General features: G+C 40.6%; 1 protein-coding gene across 5 annotated transcripts in view; it reads right to left on the bottom strand.

The window, feature by feature from the left end:
- Window positions 1-3,150: 3,150 nt before the first annotated feature.
- The window catches only part of ZNF318 (zinc finger protein 318), a 32,348-nt gene continuing 22,400 nt past the window's right edge, over window positions 3,151-13,098 (bottom strand). Inside the window, exons 10-11 of one of the 5 annotated variants that reach the window (XR_013181425.1) lie at window positions 4,404-12,742; window positions 3,151-3,462 (exon numbers count right to left, since the gene is read on the bottom strand). Coding sequence is in view for 1 of the 5 variants with exons in the window: in XM_054630407.2 (XP_054486382.2) it covers window positions 9,998-12,742 (2,745 nt within the window). In the remaining 4 variants the exon portion in view is untranslated. Of the gene's footprint in view, window positions 12,743-13,098 lie in introns of all 5 variants that reach the window. The other 4 variants (XR_013181426.1, XR_013181427.1, XR_013181424.1 and 1 more) reach the window with 4 other exon arrangements.

Raw genomic sequence — 13,098 nt, 5'->3', positions numbered from 1 at the left:
CAGTCGTGATTTTTTCTTTTCCTATCTACATAAGGTTTTTCACCACACAAATTATGGAGGCATGGGAGGTGTGAATGGCCACTGTACAGCATCCTGGCCCCCCTAGAAGAAATTAATTTTGACACTGGACAGTTTTTGAGTACAAGTGCTTCTTGAACAAAATTATATTGTCTTGAGCAGTCTGCTGTTGCACAGTGAGATGCAGAGTAATCTGCAGACAGGTTACTTCTGAAAGCAGCAGCCACTTGGGCTTTTGGCTCAGGGAAGGGCTGTAACTGGGGTAGATTTCCTTAGGCTACACAAGGCTCTGCAGACTTGTCAAGCTGCAGAACTGAGCTCAGCTCCCCTTGGGTTGTTCTCTCCCTGGGGTAGGTTTGTTACACCTACTTCCCTCACTCACAGAGACCTGGAGGACTGGGAGTCCAGTGTCCCTCAGGCAGCTGGACTGCAATGTCCTGGCTGGAGCCATACATGACTCCCTGCACTGTGCCACCACTGGAAAAGCCAGGTACTACTGGTTTCTCCTATGGGGAGAAGCAAACCAGCCCAGACTGCTGCTCTCCTCTTCATGGGACCCCTGTAAACCCCTCCTGGCCCCTTTAGCCCTGGAGGGATGGGGCTGTGTGTGGTGGATATTGGTCAGGTGCTCCCAGGCTGTTAGTACAGGTTAAGGAAGTTGGCAGCCCATGTATGGCCTGAGATATATTTATTCTGAGAGGTGTGAGGTGCTCCCCTGCTTGGATGCCAATTGTCATTAAACAAAGACAATTGGTTTCGTGTGTACTTGCCTTTTGTGATTGATTGGTTTTGGTGTTTGAGATGCTGTGAGCTCTGACTGAAGATAAACTACTTCCTCCTGTGCATATTCTCTCACAGTTAATAAAGTAAGGCTGTAGCCCCTCCTTCAGCTTTGCACCAAAAGTACCTGGCACCAGTGTGGAGGAGGCTTGTTGAACTCGCCCAGGTCACTGAAGACACACCCTGATGGTTTAAACCTCACTTCCATAGGAAAGCTAGCCAAAACCAACAACTCTAAGGCAGGCTTTATTTCATTACAGACTAACTATTTTCACATAGTTTACACCACCCCACCTCAGGTCTTGCCCCATCTCAGGTTGGCTCTGTGGCTGTCAAAAATCCCATGAGAGAGACATGAAATATGAAATCTGTACTTGCAGAACAGCATGAAACACACATGAGTGTTACCAGGTGCAGAGTAGCGAAGTGCTGCTAAGCACTTTAGTATCAAAATCAATTTTTTTTACTAATTTCCCTGAGGATGCTGCAGCTTCTTCAGTGTGTGGATGCAACAGAATCCAGCCTCTGTGCCGCAGCTAAAAGCCCAGTGTCTGCCAGCTGGATTTGCCAGCTCTTGAGGAATGCCAGTTCTGGCTCAGAGCATGCTCTGGTTAGCCAAAAGGCCTGCTGGTGATACTGAAGGAAAGCAGATACCATGAAAGACCAAGAGCAGGACAATGACAAATGACACTTCCCCTACTACTCACCCACCTTTTGACTACTTTCATCTCTCTGGACTTTCTTCAGTCCTTACTGCTGTGCCATGAGGTTCTGCCTGAGAGGATCAGAGAGCAGAGGGTACCAGGGCCAGCTGGCAGGGGGACTGCCCAAGGTTGGTTATTGAGCAGATCCACAGCCAGTGGGTGCTTCTGTTATAGATGGATGAGATGATTGGCTCTCACAATTAAAAATTAACTATTGTGTGAATATTAAGAAAAGCTTTAGTGATGTATAGTTATGTTATTGTGGTTTAGATGTCCTCTGTTCTCCCCATAGTTCCGTTTTCCCCCTGTATTGTTGCCATCAGACAAGTGGGGCTGTCTAGGACAGGTAAAAAAAAAGGCTGCACATGTATCCCTTACCTGGGGCAGTTGGGAATGGACAAGCTTGGTGCTTAGGGGGTGTGGCATGGCAACACCTGACCTCCAATCAAGTTACAAGAAAGCAGTTTCTACTGATAAATGGCATTAGTCCTGTTTCCATTTGCAGAAGTGCTGTTTTCTGGTTTTCTATGTGTTTGTCTGTGTGCCTGGCCATGTGCACACACACAGGTGTGTTTGTGTGCTTACTGAGAGTACACACACAGCCTTCATGCTGCCTGGACCTGGTGAGACAAAGATGCAGGCAGCTTCACTTCTGTTGGGCTACCAGGTTTATCAACTCTAACCAACACTTCTACTGCAGGCAAGAGGTCATTTCTGCTAAAGAACATGATTAAAATGCAGCCTTTGTGTGGAAAATATTTTTTTCACTAGCTGTACAGACCATGTTCCTGAATATTTTCTGGAGCAGCTGGACCTCTGCTGCTCTGATGTTTTAATTATGATTAAAGTAGAGGCCATCCCTTCTAGGCAGGCTGTTTGAATCCACCCTGAATTACACCTCTGTTGGCCAAAGGATATCAGTGCTATAGTAATTAGTTTATCAGTCAGCCTCTGCAGCAGTAATTAAGAAAGGAGAAAGAGAAAGTGGATCTATAACACAACAGGCTAAGAGCTGACAATTCAATACTTAGTATTATACTCATGGGTATGACTGATTGTGTGAAGTTTGTGTGGCAAAAATAAGAATTTCTAGAATGTTCTTCCTTGAGCAGCAGCAACAAGCTAGTTTGTGGGGTTTTAGTCATATAGAAAGCAGGATGAGTCTATCTGCACACTGTAAAGTGATCTCTCACACACGATTTTCGAGAATAATCAACAGTTATAATAAATCTTTGGGGGAAAAAATAAGCACGGGCTGTCTTTATTCTTTTACATGCCTGGCAGCTGCTGTCAGGATATTTTTGTTGGTGAAACACAACACCACTTCCCTTGAGATGAAATACTTGTGACAAGAGTTAACAAGGCACTTCTGTGAACACATGACAAAGAAGTTTGCATGAATAATTTAACAGGGTAGCTGAGTTCAAAAATAGCTGCAAGATTCCAAATTAAGTATAGAGACAGGAGCTTCAAAAAGCCTTTTTCCCTATTTTAAGCAGCTTTTCCAAGGGATACAGAAAGGCCCTATGAATCAAGAAGCTTCAGAATCCAGCACCCTCTCTTGTCACTATTAATACCTCGTAGTAGACTGCACTTTTTAAATCCTCTTTAGAGAATAATTTTTAAACCAACAACACTCAGGAATGAGTATAATTTCATAAAAGTTTAATGTTTTTTTTAAAAATAACACTATTTAATCGAGAGAAAGGAATCCACACATACAGAGTCTTCTTGGATGCTGGCAAAAGAACTTAAATTAGAGATATACCCATGACCAGCAGGTTTAACCAGTAAGAATATAGAGAAAGTTTCACTGATTAGTCACATTAATATTAAGAAAAAGAATGTGCCCTCCCAAGAGAGGAGCAAAAGATACCATTCCAGTCATGCAAATCTGCACTCACCTTCTCAGAACAGGTTTCCAGAAGTCTGGTAATTCAAGATGACATTTTCTTAGCTCCTGTGGAAAGTAATCCAAAATACAAAGAGGGAAAGACTTGTTACAGCAAAAGATGTTCATCCTAAAATCCCACTTGCTGGAGCATCTGATGGGTTTGACTGTTACAATCCCAAATCTTAGGCCCTTTTAATTGTTTCCCTCCCCTCTGCAGCAAAACCCTTCAATAGCTAAACAGCTGGTCTGGTAGGAATGTGTCAAGCTGCTAGACTGGAATGTTAATGGACAATGACTCAGACAGTCAGCCACTTGGCTGCTTTTGCTGTGATGTGCATCATCACAGCTCAGGTGCAGAGGGGGCACAGCTGGGGTTTGAGCCAGATGAGGGAAAAGGGTGATAAAAAGACCCTTTGGAAGTGGGGTAGCTGGGGAGGCATTGGGACATTCACACATAGGCCTCATGCTCATCCCTCAAGACAGGGCATAAAATAGGCTGTCATGAGAGGCAGCTGTCATGTCTTAGAAGGTGTCATAAACCACAGAGACCCCGAAAGTGCCCTCAAACTAATTTCTGAGGCTTTCACCTATCCTTTCTCTCTTTTTTCTTTTCTTTATACATTTTCTTGAATGTTATTTTTATGTGTCTGTATTGTTATGTTTCTACAGATAATAATCAAACCTACATAACACCTATCCTTGACAACCAAATTGCTCTGAAATAAACCTGGCAGATATATACATATACACACTGGTAATTTAGTGTCATTTCACTCTAATCCACCCCAAGGGATGTATTATTAACAAGAACCTCAGTTACCCCACTTTCAGGGATAGGTCATAAGACAAGCATAATACAAATGAAAACAGCTGTCAATGAACACTGTGAAGGTAGACAGTTCACTAGGAGAAGGGATTTGTAGGAAGTAGGATAACTAAAAGCCATGTATGTGATGCTTTAGTCTAGGATGCTAAACATATAAAGCGTAAGGTTTCATCTTACAAACCTGAAATAAACCTTCAACCTGTAAGCCTTTCTTGTATTCTGAAGCACAAATTCGACTCTTGGAGAAGTAATTACACTTACTATCTTGGATGAGGTCTCTTCTGTAGACATTGTAGCAGCTTGAGGCAGGTTGTCCATGCCTGTATCTTGTATCAAATGCCAGACAGATCAAATGTGAATGATGAAGGACTATAGCAATGCAAATATGGGATTTTTTTTTTCACCCAGCCAAACTGAATCCATTGCATGACTTCATTCCACTGAATACATACAACAGAAGTGTGAATTACTTTTGTAACCCTAGCTTGGATATGACAGGGACACACTGATTTTGAACCATTCCCTCACCTTGGTGAAGCAATATAACGTGTGAAACTAACTAGCAGAGAACATGAAATTTAAACAGTACCTGGAAAGCAGCGCATTAAATGGGTTTAATTGCATTAAGCCTTCAGTTCTTAAGAGAAAATGCAGTGACAGATATTCCTTTGCTAATGGACTTTTTTTTCTCCACTAATCAAGCATGTCTAAATACCCATCTTGCAGGTGCCTAGCTACAAGACTCCTCTCATCTAATTATTGGCACTTACATTTAATTCCTGTTTTTTTCATCTCTGACAGGATATGAATACAGCTTAATGTGAGATCTGATATGAAGACCATCCCTATAATTTCTCTACCAGATAGCTATTACAGGGCTTTTCATCCACCACAGCTACCATGGCTCCTAAAGCATTATTTTGTTTCTACATTCATCTAAAGTTTGTAAGGAAATTAAACAGGGTGGTAACACAAATGGCTTGTAGTATTTCAGTGTTACTTAGGTTCTGGCTGAAACTCCCCCACAAAAGCAGCTTCTTGAAGAAAAACTGTATTTGATTAAGAATTGAAAACATTATCTTGTGTGCTCTACTGTCTGTAAAATGAAGATTCTTCAGTCAGGCTGCTGGAAAAGGGAATACTGTTTGCCTTGAAGCAGCTCTGATGCAGCTTTTATTTCCTGCAGGTGTTCAACTATTACCACCACCTGCCCAACCAATTCTAATGGCTCTGCTGTCTGCATCCACCATTGATGGACAGCTTCACAGGAATTGTAGCAGCAGCTTGACTCATTTTACCAGAGCCTAGAATGCTAACATACAGTAATCAGCCTTCTCATCACAAGCAAGATGACAGCCCAAGAAGAGGTGGAGGTGGGATCAGAAAACAAAACCCAGAAACTAATTCTAACTGTGGAGCCTTGGATTTCTGCTCTAAGACAGCCTGCAGCTGGGCTATTCTGCTCAAGTTGGTTACAAACATGAATACATCCATATTGTCTGAAAATAGCTGACAGAAAGGATCGTCTAGCAACCAGAACTTGCATCTCCCTCTTCTTCATGCCAGACAGAAGAGAGGAGTCAAGTAAAATAAATTTTATGGCTGCTTTGTACTCCCACACTGCTGGCACGTAGGCTGTTTGCACATAACCCAGCAGGCACAAAAGGACTGAGGTCTGTCTCAGAGAATAATTTTGTTCCCTTTAACCTTTTGTAATGTTCTGAGAGAACATAATAATAACAATAATAATAATAGTAATAATAATAATAATAATAATAAACTAGCACAGTATTACATCAGGCACCACATGAAAACCTGTCTCAAGTGACTCCTCTTGCTCTCTACACTAAAGAAATATAGTTCTGTCATGCTTTGGGATGCACTGGTTTGGTGGATGGTTGTGGTTTTTTGCTGCTACCATCACTTACTTTCACAGGTATTTCTAAAAACTGTTTGGGGTTTACCAGGGTAAAAAAATAATTGACCTTTGCCCACATTCCCTACTGTTTCCATGAGAAAGTTTAAGTTCTTTGTGAAGCTTCTCTTAGATAAGAATTAGGCATTTATTTCCACCCTTGGCAAAAATTAAGGAATCATAAAACCACAAAGATTGGAAAAGACTTCTAAGATGTTTGAATCCAACCATTAACCCAGCACCATTGTGTTCACCACTGACCCATGTGCCACATCCAAATGTCTTTTGAATACTTCCAGGGATGATGATTCCAGAAACAGCATGATAATTCTGTAAAACAGCAGAGACCTCATATCTTAATCTACTAATATAAAAGTATAATCTCTTATACTTTTTACCACTAGAGCACAAATACATTTGGAAAAAATTTAGTAACAAAATGATTGTTGCTACATTTCTTCCCTGCTCACACGCTATTTAAAATTCTAAACCAAACAAAAAATCCCCCCTAAAGCCTATCTACTGCTTAGTTAAAACTTAGTCAAAGACAAGATTCCAGCAAGCTAGAAGCAAGGTTTACCTACCCAACTGACTACCCCAGGAAAAATTACTGTATTTTGCCTAAAACATTTGAAGATTTCTTCTCCTTTCCAAACGTACATTCAAAGAGACTGGAAGATGAATTAAAAACCCACCTGGCCTTAAAACAGATTGATAGGATGACTGCAGCTTTTCTATCTCTCTTCTCCCACTGCTTCTTAATCAAGCTTGGTTTTCCAACAAACTTCATCCAGGAGAAAGGATGTGCCAGCCTCCATCATGACAAACTAAAGGTTACAACATCAAATCACTTAAGAGTTAATCCACTCTTCTTTAAATTTACTAGGTATTTGTGCCTGGTTTGAAGTAAAGATAGAAACATTCAAACTATATTTGTTTCCTTCCTATCAGAAGCTTTCTGAAAACCAGGAAAAAGGTAACTTCTTGTGCTTTGTGCAGTTTTTAGAGAAGTATATCAGGAAGGAGAGATAATGTATTGCACCATTCAAACAGACAAGTAAATCCCCATTAACTCACCCCTCCTCCTGAGGATCTGGAAGAGTCCAAGGCCAGCCTAGAAATAAGGCTTCCCAGTCAGTGCACTATGCTACAGCTCTGTCAGCACAGGGAACGAGCACAGTGGATAAATCATTTACTGCAAGCCTCTGGAAACCACAGGGAAAAAAAACAGGAAAAAAAGAAAGAAAAAAAAGAAAAAATACATAAATAAAAATACATGCCATTTCATGAAATTACAGCGTTAATGCCTCTTGTATGCCAATCTGCCTAGATGTCATCACCTACACCACCTATTATGTTCTTGGCCATTCCAGAGGTTCAAGGATTACCGTTTACTTCTTCCCCAAAAGAGACCAAGTTAATCTTCCTTCCAGAAATAAAGAGCCCTACCTCCTCTCAGAGATAGACTAAAGGGCATGAAGAAAAGTAGTATTTAATTTGGACCACAGGAAAATTCATATTCTGGAAAGCTTTAGACATATATGGGGTAACAACTTCCAGTTTCTCCTTTGCAAAATTCTTGCTTGCCCTTGGCACTAGCTCCTCTCCATTCATGGCCAGCCACGTTCAGCACTGACCACAACCACTACTTGTAGAAGCAACTGTAGAGCACAGAACAAGGATAACAGAATTATATTGTCCTTTCCTCAAAAATAAAAGGTAATTTTAAAAATTAAGGTATACACAGATAACACAGCATTAAATAAGGTTGTCTGAAGACTGTCCAGATTGCTGTTTGCCAGTGTATGCACTGAAACCTTCATGAAAACCAATCTGCAGAAGGAAACTAACCAGAAAGCATGTGTGTATTACAAAACAACACTATCTAAAGTGCAGAACTCTAGAAAAATTCAGCCTTCCCTTTAATATTTCCCTTCCCTGCACTTATATCTCTCAATACGAGGCAGGTAAGAAAATCAATTCCCCTCTTCCTCTGTGGATTTACAAGAGACCAAGCACTTTACTGAAAAAATTGGAAAGAAAACAAGGGGGAAAATTTATCTGTCAAATGTAAACAAACAAACTCAAGTGTATGATAAAAAATACAGGATAAAACCAAGAAGCAACTACAAAGGACTTTTTTATAAATCAGGATTTAAGCAATCTCTACTCATTGCCCAACTCCATTTTAAACTATCAAAGCATTTCAAACCTTGCTTGCTTTGGTTTTGACAGTCAATCAGCTATCTGATGAAAGTAGGGCAACAATACTAACAAAGATTTCCTATATTCAATGCAGTAACTGCTTAACATCATAAAACCAGCTCAGAGATTTTCTCAAAACTCTCTTCCTTTCTTAATTACTTTTTTACTGTTGACTTGACCATTTATACCAGATTTCCAAATTCAGCTTAGACAGTTCTTACATTTCTTGTATGAAAACACTGCAAGACTCAGAAACATTTCATACCTTCCACACATACAAGTCATGGAAAACGAAGACAAATGGTGATTTTGCCTTCTCCAAAGGTCCATGTGCAGGCAGTGATTACAGAAATTCAAGCTCTGCTGGGGTCCCTCCCTGATGCCCCACCTCTGGTTTTACACAGGGTTCAGGACTCCAAGCAGACTTCCACTGACGATGTTGACAGTAGTTCTACCATTGACTTCAGCTGGAAATAAACTGGTTTTTACTGAGCAGGCTAACTGTTGAGTATCTTCATCCTCTACAGTTTCTCAATTTTATCAACTACTACAGGAGTCAGAAACTAATTGAAAAAAAAAACCACTTTTACTGAGTTAAGGAAAAAAAAGAAAACCAAGAAGAAAGCCTTGTTGACCTCCATATGTTTATTTTTTTAAACAATTTACAAATAAAAATGTTATATTTATCCAAGGAAACACATTGAATACTTTAGTCTTTTACAAGCTATACAAATGAGAATCATCACACTCAATAGCTCAAGGACCATTCAGGGTAGGCATGCATGTGTCTGTATCACATGAAGCGAGTCCAATTCCTGACACCAGGGTTCTGATCTTCTACTTCTTCAGAGCTGGTCAGCTGCTAAATGATTTAACACAAATAGTTACTGGATCACAATAAAATGAAAGAAAGCCCATTTCAAATCACGTAAGTGACCTCAATATGTCTGGTCCAGGTGTCAGGCCACAGAGCCTTACCGATTAGTTTTCTTCTCCAAAAGCCAGTCGGGACAGATTTTCTCCCCTTGCTTAGTGATGTGCCATCCATACATGTGCTTATACAATACACTGAGACACCTTAAGTACAGATGTAATACAACAGGAATTACAAAGCACAGAGACAGATAAACAGACAAAATCGACTCTGAACACATTCTTGCATTTCAAAACAACAGAAGTAATCAAACCCATGCATTACAGTTCAAAGAAATTTTGGGTTTTAGTTCTTCTGCAAGTCTCCATTTCCTCAGTTCTAAATTGCTATTCTTGAGCTTGTCTCAGCAGCTGGGCTACTCACGGTGCTACTGACACAAACTGGGTGAGCTGGAAATCTTTCACCAGGAATGGTCAAAGAGTAAAAGCCCCCAAAATAAAGAAGACGCACGCATTATAAACGAGATTCCATTTTAATAGCAGAGTGTAGAAAAGAAATTGGCAACAAAATTCACATGAAAAAACATTTTACACAATTAATTATGTACAGAATAAAGTATGTGACTGCCTTCTTATGATGTACGTTTCACTTTAGTCAAGTCTTACCACAGAATGCAAAATACACCCAAAACTCTCAGCTGGAACAAAAAGAAAAACAAACAAAAACCATATACATAATCCCAGCTCTGGCTCCTCAAATATTGGGACTGGCTGGGTTTACTTCAACCCACTGGGCTTTCTGCTATGCTTTCAGAAATTCCTGATTTCATTGTAGTTTCCAAACTACTGTCAGGAGCTTCTGTTTGCTCAGTCTTCTTGCTCAGGATGGTGCACATTCCCTTGCCTCCTGAGCCACCCACCTTCCCATGTGTTTCTTTGAGCCCAGGCATTAAAGTTTCCACGCACCCAGAAGCCTGACCTTCTGTGCTGCCTCTGTCACACCTCAGAGACAGCATTTCAACAGTGCCACCTTTGCTCTCCTTCACTTGCACAAGTATCTCAGACGTGGGAGAAATGCCCTGCATTTCTAGAACTGGCATGACCACTTCTGTAGTGTCACTATTTGAGGTCTGTGATCCAGGCTGCAGCATAGGTTTCTGAGAAATCCGTGTGCAAATTTTATCTTCACAACTATCAGAAGTCAATGTAGTAAAATCAGTAATCTCTGTTTCATTCACTGTTCTGTCAATGCCCACATTTTTAACTTTACTGGACTCTAGCCTAATGGACGCAATAGTTTCTATTTTTGTGACTTCTTCTGTATTTTCCTTTAAAAGTCCTTCTGAAAGGATGCTGAAACATTCATGTTTTACCTTATTGTCTCCCAGATTTAAATCAGTGCTTTTCAACTCAAGATCTGCTTTCTGGGAGGGAGTCTTCATGTGTTTCACATCCTCTGATGGTCTCTTGAAAAGAAAATTATCTAATCTTGCATCAGATCCAGTGTGTCCTAATGATTTTTTTTCATTTTCAGCTACTAATTCTAGATTGGGTCTGAGTTCAGCAATGTTCGAGCAGGTATTGACTAACTGTTCAATGCCCTGCTTCTGGGTTTGGTTATCTAACACTGTATGGCCCAAAGGTTTAGATTTAACTTTTTCTTGAGCTTCTAATAGGGTACTTTTAGTTTTTGTCTGTCCCTCTGTCAATTCTGAAGCATCAACCTCATTAGAACCAGATTTTATTTCTGGATTTGGAGTATTTGATAGATCCCAACTACTTTCAGCACAAGAATGAGTTGTGACTATCTGTTCTTTTCCATTACTAGTTCTGGAAGTGCCCCAGAGCAAGTCTGGACTATCAGTTTCTGAGTGAGTTCTACAGTTATCATTTAACTTTACCAAATGGGAATTTCCCAAACTTTTAATTTCGCTCTGTGTCTCAGGTAACAAAGTCTTTGTGTGTAGACCATGCTTAGGCTTTACTGCTTTTATTTCCCAGTCTTTTGTCTCTGTCTCCAAGGTACCAGGAACATTTGTGTTTGTAACTGGAGTTTTATTTCCATTTTCCTGTCCAGCCTTCTCTTGGACCTCAGATTTCCGTAGATCACAGAATTCCAGACAGCCTGCCTGCTCTCCACCTCCTGTATCAACAAGTCCACTTTCTGCAGGCATCTGGATGCCAGAAACAGTTTTTTTTCCTGGTAATTCTGTGACTGACATTTCTGATAGGTGAGGCTGAAGTGATTTCTTGCTCATTTCAGCCTGATTTTCAACAGGAACCAAACTCCCTGTCACTTGATTATTACACTGTGAGGAATCCACAGTCTCAGAATCCTCTTTCAACGAGGATGAGCTACTATTTGTTCTGTAATTTGCAGATGAATCTGCAGGTTTTGTTATGTTAGGGTTTTCTCCATTTGGAAGTGCAGAACTTGCAAGCTTGCTGTCAGCTGAACCCTTTCCACCACTACTGTAGAAAATATCATAGAGATCTTTAGCATTGGCTGTGGCCAAGCAAGAATTTCGTTTCTCTATCTTTTTTGCTTGTTCACTGAAAGCAGTTGAAGGTGGTGGTGGTCTCACAGGCATTGCCAACATTGTCTGGTCACTTTCTGACACACCTGGAGCTACTTCATCTGCGGGGATGAGAGCTGCTGGCTGGACTGCTGGTGGAGCATGAGGTGGAGGTAGTCTATCTGCAGGCTGAGAAGACTCATTTTTCTCTGCTGCTTTCAAATCCTCCTCTGAGCCTTTTAAGATTACTTCTTCTCCTCCAAAAGCTTTTGATATGATATCTGGAGGCAGCAGAAGATCTGCATTTGTTTCTTTTACCACTGGCAGTGGTTTGGTGGTAGTTCCAGAGGATTTTATGGATAAAAAGGTGTTCAAAGGCGGTGGTTTACTAACTGTTGGAGTATTGGACTTCCTGAAAATCATGGTGGGGACTGGTAAATTGGGAAGAATTTTTGTTGGTGTTGGTGTAGAAACAACTGGTATCCATGGGCTAGTGTGTGGAATAACAGTTTTCCCAGACAGCTTGATTTCAATGGGCTTTATATGGGATTTCACAGATTGACACTTGTTCTCCTCTTTGTTTCCTTCTGTATTCTCTTCCTTTGCAACAGCTCCTGGGGTTTTATCCTCTCTCTCAGTCTTTTTCCAGCTGAATTTCCCAAAGGAGGTCTGGCTTGGTGATTCCTTTTTCAATTCTTCTTTCTTTTCTTCTTTCTTCTCCTCTGCCTTCTCTTCCTTCTTTAGCTTTACCGTAATACCCATTTTTCGCCCAGAAGAATCTGTTTTGCCTTGAGTTTCATTATTCCCTTCTCCTGACTCTGGGCTGCTCTTTACTTCCTCCTTCTTTATTATTTTTGGGGTTTTCTCATCCTTCTCTTCCTTCTGTTTCTCAACCAGTTTCCGTTTCAGCTCATTTTGCCGCCTGCGCTCTGTCTCCAGAACCACAGCCAATCCAGCTTGACGGTCTAGATTTCGCCTCTCTTCATAGAGTGGGTTTTCATCTATGTATTTCTGTGGAAATAAACAGCAACATTTTAGCCACCAATTTTCATTTCCATGAAAAATAAATAAATAAATGCAGCTCTCTGACAATTCTGACTTGCTCAGTAAGTGCTATCTCAACACTAAGAGACCAGGGAACTTTTTCCTACCAAGAAACTGAGGTATTACAAACTGCTTGCAGCAGTGCTGTCACTTTACAGTACACACTGTTTCAGCTTCATGCAGATAAAATATCTCTATGTACTGGTGTAGTGGGAAGTTCTGCTTATTTAGTTCAGTAGAACGTAGTGAAGATAACCAAATACATATACTCCAAGAAGTTAAATGTCATTCTTCAGCAAAGGAAGACAGAACAAACAGAAGCT

This window comes from Agelaius phoeniceus, chromosome 3, assembly GCF_051311805.1.
Source record: "Agelaius phoeniceus isolate bAgePho1 chromosome 3, bAgePho1.hap1, whole genome shotgun sequence".
Lineage (NCBI taxonomy): Eukaryota > Metazoa > Chordata > Aves > Passeriformes > Icteridae > Agelaius > Agelaius phoeniceus.
The sequence above is the reverse complement of the archived record's forward strand: the minus strand, read 5'-3'. Positions and strand labels throughout refer to the sequence as shown.